Source organism: Ostrinia nubilalis, chromosome 18, assembly GCF_963855985.1.
Source record: "Ostrinia nubilalis chromosome 18, ilOstNubi1.1, whole genome shotgun sequence".
In the NCBI taxonomy this organism is placed as follows: domain Eukaryota; kingdom Metazoa; phylum Arthropoda; class Insecta; order Lepidoptera; family Crambidae; genus Ostrinia; species Ostrinia nubilalis.
The window spans coordinates 4,902,476-4,924,381 of NC_087105.1; the positions used below are offsets into that span (position 1 = coordinate 4,902,476).

At 43.0% G+C, this 21,906-nt stretch overlaps 2 protein-coding genes across 3 annotated transcripts; both read right to left on the reverse strand.

Annotated features, from left to right (window-relative positions):
* Window positions 1-279: 279 nt before the first annotated feature.
* On the reverse strand, window positions 280-7,604 carry LOC135080545 (cuticle collagen bli-1-like). The gene is made up of 4 exons (XM_063975196.1): window positions 7,510-7,604; window positions 7,353-7,430; window positions 6,957-7,252; window positions 280-1,706 (listed from the first exon to the last, which is right to left on the reverse strand). Exons 1-4 carry the CDS (start codon window positions 7,526-7,528, stop codon window positions 1,317-1,319), a joined length of 783 nt encoding a protein of 260 aa, XP_063831266.1. The 5' UTR covers window positions 7,529-7,604; the 3' UTR covers window positions 280-1,316.
* A 413-nt stretch (window positions 7,605-8,017) lies between these two features.
* LOC135080544 (DDB1- and CUL4-associated factor 5) lies at window positions 8,018-21,864 on the reverse strand. Of its 2 annotated transcripts, none has more exons than XM_063975194.1 (10): window positions 21,589-21,864; window positions 20,666-20,823; window positions 20,307-20,466; window positions 19,372-19,501; window positions 18,635-18,918; window positions 15,681-15,799; window positions 14,889-15,014; window positions 14,273-14,489; window positions 9,530-9,635; window positions 8,018-8,272 (listed from the first exon to the last, which is right to left on the reverse strand). In XM_063975194.1, the coding sequence occupies exons 1-10, from the start codon at window positions 21,776-21,778 to the stop codon at window positions 8,023-8,025; spliced, it is 1,740 nt and encodes a 579-aa protein (XP_063831264.1). In that variant the 5' UTR covers window positions 21,779-21,864; the 3' UTR covers window positions 8,018-8,022. The 2 variants fall into 2 exon arrangements, with proteins under 2 accessions (XP_063831264.1, XP_063831265.1); XM_063975195.1 differs by lacking the exon at window positions 8,018-8,272 and adding an exon at window positions 8,299-9,079 and having other exon boundaries at window positions 21,589-21,863.
* Between the last annotated feature and the right edge of the window lie 42 nt (window positions 21,865-21,906).

Here is a 21,906-nt window from a genome sequence, read left to right on the forward strand (position 1 = left end):
AGGATCTAATAGTCAATAAATAACTAGCTTTTAGAGCAAAAGTCCTCGTTTTTCTTAAAAAAAAAAAAAAATATTATTTCAACAATTGATTTTATCAATATCGGTTCATCAGTGTGTAAAAATCTAACCAGCATCTATGTATCCTCAAAAACTTAAAATTGAAGGGAGAAAAAGCGTACCTATAAACAAGTCTCAAACAGAACTTGTTGTCATTGTTGATTTGTGCATAAATCAAATCATTTGTGCATATTGTTAAAGGTCGAAAAATAAAGTAACATAAAAGTTTTTAAAATCAATGTATTTTACCAGTTATTAACATATCTGGGGAACATTGATGATCCTTATAACTAATTAAATTAATAATATAATAATAGATCACATATATTTTTATTTTTAATAATAAACTATACAAAAAGGAAGATGGCCTCTGATGTCACCACTACATAAAACACATAACAATCTGAATTCATTGTTCCGTTATATATAGAAAAAAGCGAGTCTTTATCATAAAGGATTGTCTGTTTGTCCAGTATAGTGACATAGCATAAATAGTACAAAAGAGTGGCAAACATAGTGTCCCAATTCAATTTAAAGATCTAAATTACACCTGCAAGTAGTTACAAAGTTAATTTAACAATAGTAGAAGACGCTGTTAGCTGACAGAAGCTGTAGCTTGAGCGCCATGACAGTCCCGATGGTCTCCGGGACACGCGATTGTCCCGCTATTGAAAAAATTCAGCCGTCAACAGCTGGTTTAGGATCTCTTCACCCAACACCATGGCGGTTTAAAAACAGCATTCCTTTAATAGGTTACACCAGACCACACCACCATCCAGACTCATCCAGCAATAGAGATCACCACATTCAATTAATGTGAAATAATTACCTATTGAAAGAATAGGTACAACATTTAAATATGAAAAAGATTAATATTTTTAATTATGTATCTGTTCAATAATTTGATTTGACTTCAAACCAGTGATTTCACAACTCTTATTTTTGTACACGCGTGTACATTTCCAAATATTTAATTCGCGATGAAAATCTATGAAAAAAACTGTATTTTTTTCATAGATTTTCATCGCGCCACTAATAACGACGGTGTAAATAACGAACCGACTAGAGATAAATATTAAAGTTACATTCAACAGTCACACCAATAACTAACCCCAAACTAAGCGGAGCTTTGACTTCGGCCTCCGTTCATGTCGTCTAGACACGTACGGCCTTGGAGGTCAATAAATGTAGACAGACGAAAGCTCGTCCACGCCGAGACCATCGGCATACGTTGAACACAAAAAGTATCTACGATCAGTTCAATTGGAGTCGGAGTCTATGGGGTTTATGTAGTTGCGCCGGGCCCATTTGACGCGCTGTCGGAGTTTTAGTAGTTGGTAGTCGGGGTCGTCTGAGGCGTCGTCGGTGGGGTTAGTAGCGCGGGCGTTGGTAGGAGGCTCGCGGCTACTATGGCTCGGTGGCTCGCGGCTATTGTGGCTCGGTGGCTCGCGGCTACAATGGCTCGATGGCTCCCGGCTACCGTGGCCCGGTGGCTCCCGGCTCCCGGGGCCGCTGGGACCACTCTCGGTGCTGCAGCTGCTTTCAAGCTCGCTTTCGTTGGTCTCGTTCATGAGGCGCGCGACGGTGCGATTGTGGCCCTTGGGCGACAGCCGCTCCGCAACTGATGTTGACGCGCGATCGTTGGGTTCCTTGAAACAAGAATTGAGAATTAAATTATTTTCCCATATCTTTCATACACAGTGAAATAATATTGAGGTTTCAGAGATGAAAAGTGTGGGTCAATTTTAACATTATCCGTTGACAAAATGGCAGGAATCTATTGGCTCGGATTCTAAATGGATATTAGTAATCGAATCAGAAATGAGGAGATCCGTACGAGAACCGTGACTGTCATAGCCCGCAAAATCGCTAAAAATAAGTGGCAGTGGGAGGGGCATATAGCTCGCAGGGCTGATAGCCGCTGGGACAGAAAAGTTCTCAAGTGACGACCACGAGCCGGAAGACGTAGTGTGAGATTGTGGGCAGGCCCCCCACTAGGTGGACCGACGATCTGCTGAAGGTTGCGGGAGGTGCCTGGATGCGGGCTTTGTCCAGCAGTGGAAGTCATTCGGCAAAAACGAACGAACGATTAGTATTTACCTTCGGCGGCGGCGACTCGCTAGAATCAGACTGATGCAGCGGGCTCTTGGACGAATAAACCACTGGACGCGTAACGAGTGACGTTTTCGTCTTTACCCCGCTAGCACTTGCCAAGGCTAATTTGCCATGGTAAATGTTTTCAGGGTGTCAGTATGACGCGAGCTCTCGAAGAGTAAAATTATCACGAAAAATAGGTAAATGCGCCATACTTTTTTGTAAAAATTATACCAATTACTCAAAGAATGTTTCTTCTCACGCGTAATTACATTTTCAACCTATTAAAGTAGCTATTTTTTCGTAAAATAAATAAAATTTGATATGTAAACAAAATATAATTACGTAATTTTAAAAAGTTCTCATTGTACAGGTAAATGCTTAAAAAGTGTGGCATATTTAATTTGGTTGGATTATATGCTTCATTCATTCGTTCACATTTATTTTTTATGACGTATAGGGCTTGTAAATTGTCGATAAACTTATCGAAACTGATATTATTCAAATTAATTTTAGATTTCCAGTAGATCTAAATAGAAGAAGAAAGTGGGTAGAGGGAGTTATGAGAAAAAGTACAGCTTGGAGGTACTGCTAACATTTAGTGACTATGTCAAACTTTTGGGTTTGCGTGATTTTATAGTGAATAGAGTTTAGCCTGAGAAGTCCTTTTGTCAGTGTGTTATTGATTGATCGGAGTGATTGTTGATGAGTTTGAAACTCAAATTTAGACAGCACAGTTTTATAGTCCGATTTAATTACAACTTTTACTAGTTAAATAGAAAAATGTTAAATAAAGATTTAAAACAAAATGTGTTTGATGATAATAAGTAAACATGAGAAACTGACATTATTGTAATATAACTATTGAATGACAATCATTATTATTATTAGTTCTTAATTATTTATATGCATACAAAAGTGTTTTAGTTTCTTGTTATGCATAGTTTCGGACCGTAAATAGTTTGTCTTGTCTATGTCAATTGTCAAATGTACCAACGGTTCCCCGCCCCCCTATCCCCCCCCCCCCTCTCACCCCTAAATATTTATTTTGACGTAGAAACAAAAATATGTCCATAGAAAAGTTTCATAAGTTTCAAGATATGACCAATTTTATTTGCGTCTGAAGCTCATTTACCTCTGGACCTCTGGTGTCAGCGTGACGTGCTAATTTTGGGACATCCTGTATATTACACAACACAAATATAAAAGTTTTTTACTCACTACCGTATTCGTAAGCATCATCCAGCCAGACATAGGTAGGTACTCACCAAAAATAAAATTGGTTTGCAAGAACTTTGAAGATGGTACCTACTGTTTATAGAACTTCTAACAATATCCCAATTTCAAAATCTGTCCTGCCGTTCTTTAGTTTTATATGGTGTAACTAACTCGACTTTGTTGCATATTATGTCGAAATCAATCCAATTCATTAATTATTTAAATAATTTGTAAATAAAGATGATCAACGCATGATCAATTTTATCTCATTAGGTTCATTCATTCACTCGTTCATTTACATAATTATCGACAAAAAAATTGACGATTATTTCCAGCACTAAATGTCATTATTTGACAATTGTCATACCTCTCCCCCCGCAAAAATTGGTTGAACGTGTTTCCATATGATTCTTAGAGGGTTTCGCGTCCAGTGGTTTATTCGTCCAAGAGCGGGCTCCTATTATTGAACCGCGTGTACTTCCACGGACGCCTCGTCGGTCGCGGGCGGGGCTCAGTTGGCTCGGCGGTCGGCTCCGCACGCAGTGAATCCGCGATAGATTCGCGCGAGCCACAAGTCGGCACAATGCACGATGCTTAGAAGTCATTCATTATAGTTACCTTCGGTGGTGGCGACTCGCTAGAGTCCGACTGATGCAGCGGGCTCCTGTTGTTAAACCGCGTGTGCTTCCACGGACGCCTCGTTGGTCGCGGGCGCGGCTCAGTTTGCTCCGCAGTCGGCTCCGCGAGCAATAAATCCGCGATGGAGTCGCGCGAGCCATTTACAGGCGTCGGCACGATGCTCAGAAGTCATTATAGTTACCTTCGGTGGCGGTGACTCGCTAGAATCCGACTGGTGCAGCGGGCTCCTGTTATTAAACCGCGTATGCTTCCACGGACGCCTCGTTGGTCGCGGGCGCGGCTCAGGTGGCTCGGCGGTCGGCTCAGCGCGTAGTGAATCCGCGATGGAGTCGTGCGAGCCATTTACAGGCGTCGGCACAATGCTCAGAAATCATTATAGTTACCTTCGGTGGCGGCGATTCGCTGGAATCCGACTGGTGCAGCGGGCTCCTGTTATTGAACCGCGTGTGCTTCCACGGACGTCTCGCGGGTCGCGGACGCGGCTCAGGTGGCTCAGCGGTCGGCTCTGCGCGCAACGAGTCGGCGATGGAGTCGCGCGAGCCATTGACCGGCGTCGGCACAATGCACAATGCTCAGAAGTCATTCATTATAGTTACCTTCGGCGGTGGCGATTCGCTAGAGTCCGACTGATGCAGCGGGCTCCTATTATTAAACCGCGTGTGCTTCCACGGGCGTCTCGTCGGTCGCGGGCGCGGCTCAGGTGGCTCGGCGGTCGGCTCCGCGCGCAGCGAGTCGGCGATGGAGTCGCGCGAGCCATTGACCGGCGTCGGGACAATGCTCAGTAGTCATTCATTTTAGTTACCTTCGGCGGCGGCGACTCGCTAGAATCCGACTGGTGCAGCGGGCTCCTGTTATTAAACCGCGTGTGCTTCCACGGGCGTCTCGCCGATCGCGGGCGCGGCTCAGTTGGCTCGGCAGTCGGCTCCGCGCGCAGCGAGTCGGCGATGGAGTCGCGCGAGCCATTTACAGGCGTCGGCACAATGCTCAGAAGTCATTATAGTTACCTTCGGTGGCGGCGACTCGCTAGAATCCGACTGGTGCAGCGGGCTCCTGTTGTTAAACCGCGTGTGCTTCCACGGACGTCTCGTCGGTCGCGGGCGCGGCTCAGTTGGCTCGGCGGTCGGCTCTGCGAGCAGCGAGTCCGCGATGGAGTCGCGCGAGCCATTTACAGGCGTCGGCACAATGCTCAGAAGTCATTATAGTTACCTTCGGTGGCGGCGACTCGCTAGAATCCGACTGGTGCAGCGGGCTCCTGTTGTTAAACCGCGTGTGCTTCCACGGACGTCTCGTCGGTCGCGGGCGCGGCTCAGTTGGCTCGGCGGTCGGCTCTGCGCGCAGCGAGTCGGCGATGGAGTCGCGCGAGCCATTGACCGGCGTCGGGACAGTGCTCAGAAGTCGATTCATTATACATAGTTACCTTCGGTGGCGGCGATTCGCTGGAATCCGACTGGTGCAGCGGGCTCCTGTTATTGAACCGCGTGTGCTTCCACGGGCGTCTCGCGGGTCGCGGGCGCGGCTCAGGTGGCTCGGCGGTCGGCTCCGCGCGCAGTGAATCCGCGATTGAGTCGCGCGAGCCGTTGACCGGCGTCGGCACAATGCCCAGAAGTCATTCATTATAGTTACCTTCGGTGGCGGCGACTCGCTAGAATCAGACTGATGCAGCGGGCTCCTGTTGTTAAACCGCGTGTGCTTCCACGGACGCCTCGTCGGTCGCGGGCGCGGCTCGGGTGGCTCGGCGGTCGGCTCAGCGCGCAGCGAGTCGGCGATGGAGTCGCGCGAGTCATTGACAGGCGTCGGCACAATGCTCAGAAGTCATTATAGTTACCTTCGGTGGTGGCGATTCGCTAGAGTCCGACTGGTGCAGCGGGCTCCTATTATTGAACCGCGTGTGCTTCCACGGGCGTCTCGTCAGTCGCGGGCGCGGCTCAGTCGGCTCGGCGGTCGGCTCCACGCGTAATGAGTCGGCGATGGAGTCGCGCGAGCCATTGACCGGCGTCGGCACGATGCTCAGAAGTCATTAATTATAGTTACCTTCGGCGGCGGCGACTCGCTAGAATCCGACTGGTGCAGCGGGCTCCTGTTGTTAAACCGCGTGTGCTTCCACGGACGCCTCGTTGGTCGCGGGCGCGGCTCAGGTGGCTCGGCGGTCGGCTCAGCGCGCAGCGAGTCGGCGATGGAGTCGCGCGAGCCATTTACATGCGTCGGCACAATACTCAGAAGTCATTATAGTTACCTTCGGTGGCGGCGACTCGCTAGAGTCCGACTGGTGCAGCGGGCTCCTGTTATTAAACCGCTTGTGCTTCCACGGCCACGGGCGCCACGTTGGTCGCGGGCGCGGCTCAGGTGGCTTGGCGGTCGGCTCCGCGCGCAGTGAATCCGCGATAGATTCGCGCGAGCCACAAGTCGGCACAATGCACAATGCTCAGAAGTCATTCATTATAGTTACCTTCGGTGGCGGCGACTCGCTAGAATCCGACTGGTGCAGCGGGCTCCTGTTATTGAACCGCGTGTGCTTCCACGGACGTCTCGTCGGTCGCGGGCGCGGCTCAGGTGGCTCGGAGGTCGGCTCCGCGCGCAATGAATCCGCGATGGAGTCGCGCGAGCCATTGACCGGCGTCGGCACGATGCTCAGTAGCTATTCGTTCTAGTCTAATCTATTATCACGGCCTTTAAATAGATATATACAGTACAATTAACTACCTTCGGCGGCGGTGACTCGCTAGAATCCGACTGGTGCAGCGGGCTCCTGTTATTAAACCGCGTGTGCTTCCACGGGCTAGGGATAATATAGGGGGCGCTGTTTAATTTTTCATACAAAATTTTTCGATGACACTTTGAATACGCAACGAAACGAACTCGAAAGTTTTTCCTACTAGAGGTACAGAAGTCATTCGTTCTAGTCTAATCTATGATTGCCGCCTATAAATATTAACAGTATAGGTATGTACCTTTGGTGGCGGCGACTCGCTAGAATCCGACTGATGCAGCGGGCTTCTGTTATTGAACCGCGTGTGCTTCCACGGGCGTCTCGTCGGTCGCGGGCGCGGCTCAGTTGGTTCGGCAGTCGGCTCCGCGCGCAGCGAGTCGGCGATGGAGTCGCGCGAGCCATTGACCGGCGTCGGCACAATGCTCAGTAGCTCGGGAGCGCTCGGGGGCGACACGGGCCGACTGCCGACCGATTGGTCGTCGTCGGAATCGACCTCTGCTATCCTGAACAAAGCTGAGGAGCTTTGACCTCTGTAACCTGGACAGATAAGTATGTTTTTAAATACGCGAGACACATTTTTAAGCATATTTTTCTTTGTTGATCACAACCTTTGTTTTGAAGATGTTTTTCGACTTACCTGTGCTCGTGCTAGGTAACAGTAAATCTTCGTTGTCGAAATTTGAAAAATTGTTGTTATCGCTACTGTCTTGTGCTCCTGTAACAAATAATATATTCTGTCAGTAAATAAACATGCTAAAAGAAATCTCTAAAAACTTTATGTTGTTGACACATACCATTACTTCTCAGATTCATAACTTTCCTATAACTATTGACTTTGCTTTTCCTCTTTGATGTTCTTGTGAGGTTAATCCGGCTTCGAAGTGGTCGTAGAATCTGCAAGATAAACATGAAGTTTATTCGACAGGTTCATCCAGTGTCTAAGTAGCTCAATCGGAAGAGCAGTCGCCAAGCAAGCGGAGGGTCGTGGGTTCAAGTGCCGCCTTAGGCAGTTCGATTTTTTCAAATGTTTATTTAAAATGAAGTTTATTGACGTATTGACAAAGTAAAAGGACCGCGTAACTGTGAATTTATTGTCTTTGAAACCTAACTAGCTCTGAACGCTGCCATCTGCACTGTAGCTCTCCATAATCACTGTAGCTCCATACTGAAAATTAACCTAGCTACAACACTCGATAACTTTCCTTGACGGCGGTCAGGCCAAAGATCTAACATTTTCATCACTTGTTGTATGATAACGGACCTATAACAAGGGAGGGTCTTTCAAAGGCATAAATAAATTCACAAAGTCAAAGGTCACTAACCCTGCCAGTATTCCTGAACATAGCATGCGCCGGCTCATCGGAATCGGTCCGCTCGCTCGACGGGGCCGACACGCGGGCGTGCCGCGACGAGTGGTGGGCCCGGACGCGCGGCAGCGGGGCCCGGGGGGCGGGCCGGCGGGGCCCGCGGGGCCGGCGCACGGCGGGCCGCTTGCCCTTAGCACTGGCGACGCCTTTGCCCGCTTTGCCGAGGGATGAGCGGGACTGTTTGCTTCGTCTGCAATAACACTCACATTTATAGGTGAGATTTTCCTCATTTTTCCTTTCTTTCTATAACACCCCGCAGACTACAGATTTTTAATCGACCGAACCTTTCAAACATGCTAACTGATTGACATATTCACTGATTGATGTTTCGTACTGATTTTATTAGACAGAACCCCCAAGGAAAACGCTAACGTGGTCGTCCCAAGCATACTTGGCGGCGCACTGTAGCAGACGAAGCGAAGAAGATCGGCAAGACTTGGAGCGAGATCAAACGCGAAGCTCAAGACCGAACGCGATGGAGGACTGTTGTGGACGCCCTCTGCCCCATCTAGGGGACATAAGACCTTAAGTAAGTCAAGTTATTAGCTAGCTCCGCCGACAAAAAGGCTGTAGTCTGCGGGGTGTCTATATGGCGTCAGGGGATTTGAATGATCCCTTGGAATAGGTTTTGGGAAAATTTAAGAAATTTATTACTTAAATGATGAGTTTTGGAAAACAATGATAAATGTAGTTGAATTTTCCTAGAAACTGCTACTCATGAGCTTCATTAAAGTGTAAAAAAACTTGGAACCTTTATGTGATTCTCTAAGAAACTGTATAAATACCAAATGGATTGTTAAGTACAAGTGCTTGTTAAAAACATCAAATAAAAAAACATGCATATACCTATATCTACAATATTGTCTTATTCTCGGAGTAAGGAACTACGTCCTTATGATACGAGGTACGACAACGAATTTTTGCAGTTCACCTCCCAATCCCAACACGTGCTCAAGTATATTGCGCCATTTTGCCTTCGCAATCGACTACGAGTGAACTGAAAATGAAAATATTTTGACTTTCGGCCGTGCGGCTTGGTACTAAATCCGACAGGTGGCTAAACAAAAACAACTCTTATACATAAAAAATAAAGATCAGAATCGTATCTCTCAGATTTAGTTGGGGCTTGCGGCAACTAAAAGTAGTTTAGTCACAGAAAAGTATGTTTGTTAGGCTTATTACATATTTGGGTCACGTCGCTAACGGCAAACATAACGGCAATGTAAGCCAGCGTGAGAATTTGAAGCAAAACCGATTGCGAATGAGAAGAATTTAAGGGCTTTTAGTTTTAATCCATCCTCTATGAGAAAAAAAAACATACTCGTCAGGACTATGAAATCAAATGACAAAATGGCGCACGATACACGCTACAAAATTGCATGCGCGTCCGCTACACTTCTATGTCATCAGTCTGTTAGAGCCCTTAGGAAGTTTCTATGTGACCTACCTTGCAGATCCCCGTTTTTGCATCCGCGAGTTTTTGGAATACCGGGGCGCAACCAGCCGCGCCAAACGATTCGGACATCTTTGACTGCGGTTTCCATTTGGATTCACTGAAGCAAAAACATAACGTCAAAAAATTTAATTATGGGCCTTCGAGCCGGATAATCTATAATGATAAAAAGCTAGCAAAAATTTATCCGTATCAGAAGTCCGTAGAGTGAAGCTTAAATCTATAAGGTGTTATTTTTTGTACTGATCATACTTTACCAACGCATCTAATAAAATCATACAAATACAACCCAAGTGTTTTTTAAAAAAAATTCAGGCTAGTTTTTGTTTTTACTTTTCCTAACAAAAAAAAGATATTATTTTTACAACCATCCTGTCTTCACTCACTGCCTCTCTCTCTTTCTTTACTCATTTCATTCATACGAGTACGAACAATGGCCGCGCGCATTCATTCAACGTTCACACACATAACTTCTAAAGGTTAGATTACACTAAACCTACGTTACCAAAAATTATCACTCGTGAGTATGTACGATGTTACGTCATGTTAATAGGTACTACGCGCTGGGAGAAACAAAATCTAGCTACATAAGTAGGTAAATAAGTGTATTTTCATTAGTGTAATAGCGGGGGACTTTTCCAACGAACCGAGGCGAATCATCCGCGTTAAACTAGAAATTTAAAAAAGGATAGAAATTGGATTCAATATCTACGGTTTCGTAATGCCTACGCAATTTATTTAGAGACGTAATAAAAAATTGATAGGTACATACCTATTACTACTTCGCTTCGCTTCAGTGGAAATGCACCCTAATATTGAATATGAATAGGTGTTGTAAATAAAACTCACTGATCAATTTTCCTGGTTTTAATTCCTAAATTATGATTTGCCATCACACTTTAGATTCATTGATTTTACTTATTCACACATTTACCTATTTTGAATGTTGTTATTTAAAGTTCCTAGGTTATTATTACACTAATCACAATACATTTTGAACGTCAAGCCTTTGTTGAATGTTCACGTAAACACTGTCTTGCACTGTCTAATCTAGCCACGATCGAATTGAGGTAATGCTTTCGGGCTGCACACTTGCTTGCTGTTCACTAGACACCACGTCGGATGTTGTATTCACAATTCGCGCACTAACTTTTTTACGGAAAAAGTCCCTTTCGCGTAAACAAGCACTCATCTGTCCAAATCACACTGTAGGTATGTACCTAGGTAGACTTCCGCAATAACCATCGATAGAACTAGGTCGCGGTCGTGGCCCTTTGGCTACAACTCCTTGATAAGGCATTCCGTATTTTTACGCAAAAGCCGCCGTCTGCGGCGCTCGCATCTGGGTACCGCCAGCACTGTGCCGGTGATTGAAATTGAAATCCAGAACTTCGTCCTCGAAGCGCACGGAATCTCGTCAAGTCAGGATACGGCTGCGCTCCCTGAAGCGCTGCGCGGCTCCAAACAAGCAATGAAGGTTTTCGACTCGTCAATGTTTCTCGTCGGCCAGTTAGTGTGCGCGAAACATAATTTCACCTGCGTTTTGTTATTGATCAAGCGCGGCATTGTAATAAATCACACATACACTGCAATACGTTTGGGCGCATTGGACGGACTGGGACGATTATTTATGTTGTTGCGCTCCCGCATGCCGATCGGCGGCTCGGCGCGGGCTGTGGGCGCGGAGCGACTGGCATGGCAGCGAGCGATATCAATATGGCCGACTCACGCGGCGCGGCACGTGGCAGGTCGTTGCCCTCGGCCGGCTACTACGATAGTGCGTACAAACGAATACTCACCGCGCTCAAAGGATGATTTATTTTTTATTTTTTTCGAAACATTCTTTGTCGTTTTACTCGAAAACTAGCCTGAATTTTTTTTTAAAACACGGGTTGTATTTGTATGATTTTATTAGATGCGTTGGTAAAGTATGATCAGTACAAAAAATAACACCTTAGATAAGATAAGATAAGATAAGCATTTATTGTTAATTGTGTTGATACAGTGGTGTTACATAAAAGGCACATAATGCTAAAGTACACAATTTATCCATTTCGGACGTACAATATAAATTGTCAAAAACATAATTAATTATTAATTGGATTATTATTTTGCAATGTCAGTTATTATAAAATTATTCATTACATTACATTAAAATATTCATTTAAATTATAAAAAGATTTGTCAAATAACCAGTCTTTGAGCGTTCGTTTAAATTTGATTCCCTCTAATTGTTTTATATTATTTGGCAATCGATTGAATATTTTTATTCCAGTTACGTATGTACTTTTTTCATAAATGTAACTAGAGGGTTTTACAACACACATATTATATTTATGTTGCGAACGTAGATTGTGCTTAGTATCACTTTTTTTACAAAACAAATATTTATGGTCTTTGACAAAAACACATATTTCTAGTATATATATACACGTCACAGTTAAGAATTTATAGTCTTTGAATACATTTCTTAATGATACATATTTATTTATATTATACATAATACGCAGACATTTTTTTTGGAGTATAAAAGTGGACTCAACATTTACAGAGTTACCCCAAAAAATTATGCCATAAGTCAAGAGGGGGTACACATATCCATAGTAAGCGTTTTTCGCAACGTCAATTGATGATATATTTGTCAATATTGAGATAGCATAACAACTACTAGAGATTCTTTTATTAATGGATTCGATATGTGCTTTCCAATTTAAATTTGTATCAACAGTGACTCCCAAAAATCGTGTATCACTAACTTGTTCAATTTTCGTTCCGTTTATATTAACATTAAATTGTAGTGGTTCTTTTTTGTAGTTCTTAAATTCAACAAATTTGGTCTTTCCTAAATTTACTTTCAAATTTATAGATGCTAACCAATTTATAACCCTATTTAGCGTATTGTATATTTCATCAACAAAACCACCATCATCCAATCCCTCCTTAGATATAAATATTGAGGCATCATCAGCATACATGACGCACAGGTGACTGGCTATTAAGGGAAGCTCATTGATATATATCAGAAATAGGAGAGGTCCCAATACACTGCCTTGCGGTACGCCTAGAATTATTTTTTCAAAATTAGACTGCACCTGCTTGATTGTCTTAGTATTTTCATCATATGTGTCTAAGATTGTCGCTTGAAATCTGTTTGTCAGATAAGATTCTAAAAGATTAAGGGCATTCCCTCGTATACCTATATGATTGAGTTGTTTTAATAATATGTCATGTACCACACAGTCAAAGGCTTTAGACAAGTCTAGGAACAATCCAATGCAGGTTTTTTTATTGTCAATATCTGTCCATATTTTCTGTAAAATGTTATATATAGCTATTGTTGTATTTTTTCCTTTTTGGAATCCAAATTGGTTAGTACTTAAGATATTATTTTTATTTAAATATGCTGTTAACCTTTTTGCTATTATCTTCTCGAATAATTTAGAAAAGTTAGGTAATAATGCTATAGGTCTGTAATTTTCGTGTTCGTCCTTTGGTCCTTTTTTGTGGAGAGGTTTTACCAGAGCTTTTTTCAGATCATCTGGAAATATTCCCGTTTCAAACATTAAGTTTATTATATGGGCAAGAGGTTCAGCTATAAAGTCTATACTAGATTTAATTAATGTCATTGGTATTTTATCGTAACCTGTACTTTTTTTGTTTTTAAACTCTCTTACGATGTTTTTTACTTCAGAGACAGTAACAGGAGTCATAAAAATGCTGTCTAAACTTGAGTTGATTAGAGGTTTGTATGTACAGTTTGATTTAGTCAATTGTTGATTATTTGTATTAATAAAATGGTCATTTAATGATTTGGCTATGTCATATGGATTGTTAATTAATTCATTGTCCTTTTTTATAGTATGTATTGTTTCATTTATTGTATTTATTTTTGTTGTGTTTTGTTTTATTACTTGCCACGTAGCTTTACTTTTATTCTCACTGCGATTTATATATCTATTATTTGTATTTCTTTTTGATTGTCTTGTTACTGATTTCAAGATTTTACAGTATTTTTTATAAATGATTTTTGAGGCTAGACAATTTCTTTTCCTATTCTGTAAATATAATTTTCTTTTATTTTTGCTAGCTACTGATATTCCTTTTGTTTTCCAATTTGGAGATTTATTGTATGTCATTTTTATTTTAGCGATTGGGATACAGAGTTTAAAAACAAGTTCAAATATATCAAAAAAATTTTTGTATGCATAATTTGGATTTACTTCCATATAAACATCTTTGAAATTAAATTGAGATATGTATTTCAAAAATATTTCCAAACACCTATCCGAATATTTATAAATGTACCACGACTTTTCATAGAAGCTTCGATTTGCGGCAATTGTCATTAATTGACATGTATGATCTGACAATCCTACATCCAATACTTCAACTTGGTATTTTTTTATATTAGTAATAATATTGTCTATGCATGTTTGAGAGTGATTAGTAACTCTTGTTGGTGTCTCAATGGTAGCATGCATGTCCTTATATATCTATAAAAGCGAAAGGTCACTGACTCACTCACTCATCACGAAATCTCAGAAACTACAAATGCTTGGAGTCTCAAATTTTGCATGAGGGTTCCTTTTAGAATGTAGGTGCTCACTTAGAACGGATTTGACGAAACTCCACCCTTAAGGGGCTAAAACGGGCGGCCGCTAGTTTAATATAGTAGTGAGAAATGTGTTTGCGAAGCGACTCTTATGTTGGAGCTATTAGGTATTCTGTGTCACTGACCTCTCTTGGGCGGCAATGGCAGGAAGTCAACCACAATTTGCTCGCTATCGGACGAGTCGGAGCCGTTGTCATGCAGCGTGCCAGCCGAGCTGGAAGCGTCCAGGGAATCAGTTTCTTCGGCCAGGCATTCCAGCTCGCGTTGTACGAGCGAGTCGAAATACGCCATCATGCGAGGATCCTCGCTCGTGGACTGCTCCGCGTAATTGTGCGATATGTACTGGAATGAGAGATGGATATTCAACCGAGGTCACTAGTCAGGTACTACCAATAAACATTTTACTGTCACATTTCAAATACACCACCTACTGTTATCGATAAAGTGCGCATACAAAAGACACGCATCTCTAGGTTTTTATGACGTCACTCACGTTTTATTGCACCGTCTGCCGTGAGCTCATAAAATATTGAGTAGAGTAGGTATAATGAATTAATCAAATCATTTATTAATTACTTAGGCCCAGGGCACTTGTAAATATCCAACATAAATGGACTGGTGCTGAGAAGAATCACATCATCTAACTGACTCAGATACTGGATAAAGATGACATTTTGTTCTGCAATTAAAATGATTAGATTTGATTTCCTATTCGTAGATATCTATGGTTTGTAAGCTCACCTGTCCGCTGTGGTGCACTAGCGAGACGTAGTCCTCGTGGCTGTAGATCTCTCGCGGGTTATCGGAGCCCTGCGCCTCTTCCAAGAGCGAGCCGCGCATCTTAGGATACTCGAGCGCAGACCACACCTGTAGGTATAAAGTATAAGTTATATCTAGTAATGTTCGTCAAAGGGACTATTCCCACCTCTCGTTCCCACCGCTGCAACTCCTGTGTAGCCAGGATCTACAGCTTGACCGCCCATAAAAACCCAACCAATGAAGGCCAAGTGCTCCTGGAAATCCAGAGGAAAGTTGAAACTGTCATTGGACCCGCAACAAAATTAATCAAAAGAACATAGGAAGGGTTCGAAATTAAGGATCGACTTCCCTCCAGAACAAAGCGAAGCAAATGACAGGCGACAATCAATGGAGTATAGTTCCTAAATACTGAACTGTCCTATCCATGACATTGACAGTGGGGCGCCACCGTCAATACCGGATCGCTGGTTCCGATTTTTGCCATATTGGAAACCATATAGTTGAACGATGGTATCGCCCCCCTGTCATTGAGTTTGGTGGGACATCATCTATAATGTTCATCAGTCGGTTGTATATTAATTTAAGCACGATCTCCTGCTTTACCCACTGCTAGATATCTGGTATGGACCGACGGTCCATAAACTCAAACTAAAAAGGAAGGAAGTCTAGTACGTTTTTACATGCAAGGACTGAAATTTTGTATTTGAATTTTGTAATTAACTTGACAGAAGAAATAATGCATGAAAGTTTTTCTCCTTCTTTTAAATAGTGTACCTTAATAATTTTCTCGACCCCAGACGAAGCGATGAGGCAGTACTGCTGGTTGTACCGCACCTGGTTGACGATGGACCGGTGGCCGTATAGCACTACGTGCGGTTGCTGCACCGTCATTTCTGCAAACGGGAATATCCTGGGTGAATAAGTAGAACGCATATTCATACATGGGTAATGACGACTAGACGTGCGCGCCGGTTGAAAAAAATCGGGCGGCGGCGCGCCACGAAAAAATCCACGGCGGCGGCGTAACGCCGGCGGCGTGGGATTTTTCAACTTTGCATATTAAGACGTACGAGTATAATGAAAAACCACCCTTAAACGAAAGAACTTTATTAAGTAAACTAATAAGATGACTCAATCACTTTTCTTGATAGAAATATTTTGTTTGCAACTTTTATAGTTGTCGTGCACAAAATTATTAGTGCAGTACATATTTTATTCACCCTAAATGGACTCAGCCGGGACCTTTTGGCTGTTAAAAGCAATCCAGCAACTGAAAACACTCTTTCGCTAGGAGTGCTGGTTGCTGGAATACATAACAGAGCCTGTGCTAATGACGATAATCGCGGGTAGTCAGATTGTCTGGTTTGCCAGTAGGACAAGATGACGCCGTCTTCAAGTTTCGCAGGATCAGCAGTAGCTAGGTATTTCCAAGCTTTCTGGTCAACAGCATCATCGAAGCCGGAACCATGAGAACTGTCAGTGTTGCATGCTGTATTTGCGCGAGAGTTGGGAAGTATTGAAACTTGTACTTTGGCTCGGCTGGGCAGCGTTCGGGAAGCTTCGCAATATTCTTGTCGGCCGTTTGGTGTAGTGGTTCAGAACGGACTACTATGCCGAGAGGTCCCGGGTTCGATTCCCGGCCGGGCAGAAATTGATATGATGAATTTTAATTTCTGTGACGGGTCTGGGTGTGACTATGTATAATATTTATGTATTTAAAAAAAAAAGTATATAAGTAGTATATCCGTTAAGCTAGCACCCATAACACAAGCATTAAGTTGCTTACTTTGGGGCTAGCTGGCGCTGTGTGAAATTGTCCAAAGATTTATTTATTTATTTATTTATTCTGACGTCCGAAATACCGCAGTGTCTCAAGTCAAAAGTCTGACCAGTGTGTGTTGCCAGTGATGGTAGGTATACGGATCTGAGACGTGGTCGCTTACTATGGTCCTCATAAGAAGGCTCAAGGTCACCCAAAGAGCGATGGAGCATGCTATGCTCGGAGTTTCCCTGCGTGATCGAATCAGAAATGAGGAGATCCGTAGGAAAACCAGAGTGACTGACATAGCCCGCAGAATCGCTAAAATCAAGTGGCAGTGGGCGGGGCACATAGCTCGAAGAGTTGATGGCCGCTGGGGCAGGAAAGTTCTTGAGTGGCGACCACGAGCCGGAAGACGTAGCGTGGGCAGGCCTCTCACTAGGTGGACCGACGATCTGGTGAAGGTCGCGGGAAGTGCCTGGATGCGAGCGGCGCAGGACCGGTCTTTGTGGATATCCTTGGGGGAGGCCTTTCTCCAGCTGTGGACGTCTTTCGGCTGTAACGAACGAACGAACGAACTTGTACTCGCTTCTTCCTGGTGACCCTCCTGGTGTAATAATGGTTGATTATGTTCATAGTAAGGCCTAGAACAGACGGTGAAACGCAACTGCAACGAAACTGCAACTACAAGTTACTTTTGAGTTGCATCTAAGTTTCTGCCATAGCGTCCGTTGAGAGACCACACATGACGCGACCAGTTTGAAACTTTCAGTTTCAGTTTCATTCATCAGAATCATCACAAAGTTGCAGTTTCGTTGCAGTTGCGTTTCACCGTCTGTTCTGGGCCTAAGGGATTAATTCTTTGGTATATTCTGCCAAGAAACCAGCTGGAGTTAATTCGTTAGCAGTCAGATAGAGGTCAACTTCTCCAAGCTTCATAAACCTACAGTCTAATAATGCATCCATGATCGTTTTCATCTTCCTCTATCACTTGAGAAACAGTCTCCAAAGAGCTTAAAAACTTTTGTTCATTTTCTGCCTCTTTCTCCAATTCTGGCAAACGATACCTGACTTTTTTTACTACTTTCTTGCATTTCGTCACAAGACTTAACACTTCGGGTGTTTTATTTATTCCATCAACCGTAACTAAGTTAAGGAGACCGTGCCCTAAGCAAAGATGGTTGTCAATATCTGCCAGCTCCGTTGCCCGCTTCACATAAGATTGATTTTAAACTTGTACTCTCTTGCGGGTTTTGTCTCGGCGCGAATTTTAAACTACCGGCGGCGGCGGCGGCGGCGCGCTGACTCCTTAAGGCGGCGGCGCGCCGCGGCGGCGCGCACGTCTAATGACGACCGCCTGGTGACCGAAGTATATTTTTTTTTGCCAACAATGTCTGACAATAGCAGGCACTAAGATCTAATGAGGGGCAAACTGGGGCGGCTACCCCACGCGACAATCTAAAAGGGATGCCAATGTAAAGGGGGCGCTTTGTAAAATAAAATTTGTTGAACAAAGCGCGAGTTATTCTATTGATGAGTAATTTGATTTGAAACGCATAATTGGTTTTTGTGAACACATCTTACTAATCAACAGGCAACTTCACAAATAAAACCCTTTTTTTTAGTTTTGCCTCAGTTCAAAACATTTTAGGCTGGATAATGGAGCTGTAAAGGCTTCCACAGACCAAACGCGGGTCAGAAGCAGTGCGGGTCAGTTGCAGCGCGGCGAAGCATACTGATAGCAGCGCAGTTTCAAAGCAGTTGTAACGCGGGCGGTTGTCAAAAATTTAAATATTCGAAAACCGCTTTCAACGCGCTGCTACCGCCCTGCGTCCGGTGTGTCATGCTAATATGGCCGCCATAGTAATACAACAGCGCGGGCCCGCGTTCGCGCCGCTTCTGTCCTTTTTTTACAGTCGACTTAAATAGAAAGCTACATTGTCTGTAATAAAAAGTCCTTGGAACTCACCCTCCCCTCCACCATCAGGTATCTTCCACATATACAGGTTAAAATCATCGGACCCAGACATCACATACTGGTCTCCTTCCCCCGCGAAGCAGCAGCTCTTCATAGTACAAGAATTGTAGTAGTCCTGGTGGTAGAACTCTGCCACCGGCTCCGGGGAATGTACTGCGTATAGGACAGGTGGTAGGCGCCTTCTGAGTGCTAGTACGTGGGTGCCCGCAGAATTAAAACGCACGCTCATACTGTTCTGGCAAGTGCCGCGGCGGCCTGCGTATCGGACGACGGGGCTGGAAAGAGTTTGGTAAGTAGAGCAAAATAATATCTTTAGCTTTACTGCCTTATTGTACAAAAAAAATTAAAAGAACATTTATTTTGGACACCACAAGGTACAGACAGCAATAAGTGTGCAAGCGCGAGACATTCGGCTGAAACTTTTAAAATGTTGCAGCTCATTCAAAGCCTAACAAGTAGTGATCAAGTTTCTTGCACTGCATCTTCTTAGCACTGGTTCATTTAATGTGCTAAAGCTGTGGTAGAATTGATACTGGGAAGAAGCACTTTTATAACAGCCTAGCCAAGCAAGCGATAAATTGTATCTACAGGCCTAAGAAGCGCGCTGAGGTAGGCTTTTATTGCGCTATTTTATCGTTTTTCCGCTATAAGCTTTCACAATTGTCGTCTAAAATCGTCGATAAGATTTTATCACGGCGCGCATCTTAGCGGGTGATCAAAAAACTTACTGCTGAGGCCGGCGCAGGTCCCAAAGAGCCACGCCGTCGCGAGCGTTGGCCGACACCAGTACGCCCATCTGCTGTGGGTGGAACATCACGCCGTGGAATGGTTTCCTGCTGCGCGACAGCACTAGTGACTCTGTGGAAGTTTGTGTTGGTCATCATCTTGTAGAGGATTAGTCCATAGCTGCCCTAGGATAGAAAGGTCTACTCTCCACGAAAGGGTTTCGACGAAAAAATAATCGGCTTCCACATAGAAGGACTCTAGTTGATATAGTATTATAGAACACCAATCAGTAGCGGCGTAAGGGGGTGGGGGCGGAGCCTAGCATCAGGGGGGTGACAAAAGTCGCACAGATTAGTAGTCACTGGCGCATCTGCATGGCAAGTCTACGGTCTATGTCTTTCAATCTTCGAATCGGTAGGCAACCCCAAAATCCTGGGAGTTACCAGGGGGTGCCTTAGGACGAGGGAGGGGGGGATCGCCCCGGGTGCCAACCCATGCTACGCCGCCACTGACACCAATGCTACCAGGTTCCCGCAAAATAAGCCTTACTGTCCATGGAAGTGTATCGTCTTACGCCTTTAGGCCTGCTAGCAATTTAAAAGCAAAACAATAAAAGGTGGACTATGAAACTTGCACACAATACGCCTAACATAATTCATTAGGTACTAGTCATAATTTTGAGTTGGTTTACTCAAATATACTTTTTTTTTTTCATTCAAATCATATGCATTTCACCTTCAAAACTACAACACAACCAACATTTAAAATTTTAATCACTTTTGACCTCTGTTTGTTTATGAGTTAGATAGACTGAAGTGTTCTTGGCAGTTTTCCAATACATTAGGATTAGATGAAGGTTTGTATAATTATTGTATCAATAACTTATTTTGTAAAATTAACATAAAAATGAGAACAAACCAATATTACAAGCACTCACGATATAAAGATATTCGAGTGTCGAAAATTAACAATCTTCCATCGTTGCCAGCTGTGGCAACAACTCGGTCATCGGATGGTGAAATGCTGAGGCTGCACACTGCTCGTTGATGCTGTAGCACCTCCAACGGACACTTGCTTTCTAAATCGTGGACTATTACCTGACGAGCGAGAAACATGGACATTTAAATATTTGTTTAGACGTAAAGTATGACTACTTCAACAAAATTTTAAGTATTATTAAATGCAGTTACATATTATACTTCCTTGACTCTTAAATGGACAAAGCAAGTTCTATTTTTTGTCGTTTTTGGGCTTTCAGACAAGGGAATAAAATCAAAACTGCCCTATTGAACTTACAACATCATCATTGCCCCCTGAATAAATCTTCTGGTTGTCACTGGTGATGTCAAGGCAGAATATATTGGACTGGTGGCCAGCTTTCATTGCCTCAGGCTTGCCATGGTCAAGTAGGGCTTGACCAAACTTCCATAGCATCACCCTGCGGTCATCTCCACCTAATAGAAGTACAAAATACAAGATAGAAAGAAAGAAAAGTAAGAAAAATTGTTATTTGGTTCAAACAAATGTTTTACACAATTTAAATTACATACATAATTTATTTAACCAAAATGGCTCCTACTCAGCTTGTATCATGTTCCATTCAGAACATGAATGCTGGTACTTACATCAACAATGTTTACTAGTTACTACTGAACACATAATACTAATAATAAAAGTAATTGATAATACAAGTTACTTTTAAAGTAGAAACCGGTTAAATCCTGCGATTATGTGCTAAAGTAAATCAACAATTTATTTCTTTATCTAAAAAACCAACAGCATAAAATACAGAAGGTTTTTTCTAATGAGTTGGTCTCATAGATTAACCATCAGGTTTTTCTAATTACTTAAAAGGACAAGCATTATTGAAATCATGTAATTCAGACATATCTTCTGAATAACTTATTCACCTAAGGGGTCTAGTGGAGAAGATGATTAATTTATTTAAACTTCATAAGCAATCTTTCTTCCTATTTAAATAATAGGTAGTATAATATTCCTATCAGTAAAATAACCGATAATAAAGACAAATTTTACTGTTGCTGAGTGTCTGTGAGTTCATTAATTTAGTTGTTATTTATTTTTGGTCCACAGTAAACTGATAGTTGATAGGGACAACAACCAGAGAAACCTGAATGTGGTACAAGGACTATTTAAATACATAACACAAATCAATTCAAAAAGTAAGCAGCAATACGGAATAAATAAAAATAAATTACCTGATACGAGTAATTCGCCATTGCTCGAAAACTCAATAGCATTTACACATCCAAAATGACACACCAAGTCCCGGCGATACAGGTTTTTAGCGGCATCGAGACGCTTTTTATATAAATGCGACTTAAAGTCTGGTAAAAAGCCATACTCTCTTTTGATAAGATATGGTAAAGGGCTAGCGATATTCGCCATATTTAGAACAAAATTACCATTTTCTTTCTCACTGACACGACTGAAACAAAACTTTCGTTCGTCGTCGTTCAGTCAGCTGTATTTTTATTTTTAAAACATGCGTTCCTATCTTCACAATAATGCAAACG

Coding starts and splice junctions, on each gene's coding strand:
- LOC135080545 (XM_063975196.1), bottom strand. Junction 7,253..7,352: donor GTTACCTAGCACGAGCACAG/GTAAGTCGAAAA, acceptor TTATCTGTCCAG/GTTACAGAGGTCAAAGCTCC. Junction 1,707..6,956: donor GCGAGTCGCCGCCACCAAAG/GTACATACCTAT, acceptor TCTTGTTTCAAG/GAACCCAACGATCGCGCGTC.
- LOC135080544 (XM_063975194.1), bottom strand. CDS start 21,778: ATGGCGAATATCGCTAGCCCTTTACCATATCTTATCAAAAGAGAGTAT. Junction 15,015..15,680: donor GGGTCGAGAAAATTATTAAG/GTACACTATTTA, acceptor TTATACCTACAG/GTGTGGTCTGCGCTCGAGTA. Junction 14,490..14,888: donor TAGTGCACCACAGCGGACAG/GTGAGCTTACAA, acceptor CTCTCATTCCAG/TACATATCGCACAATTACGC.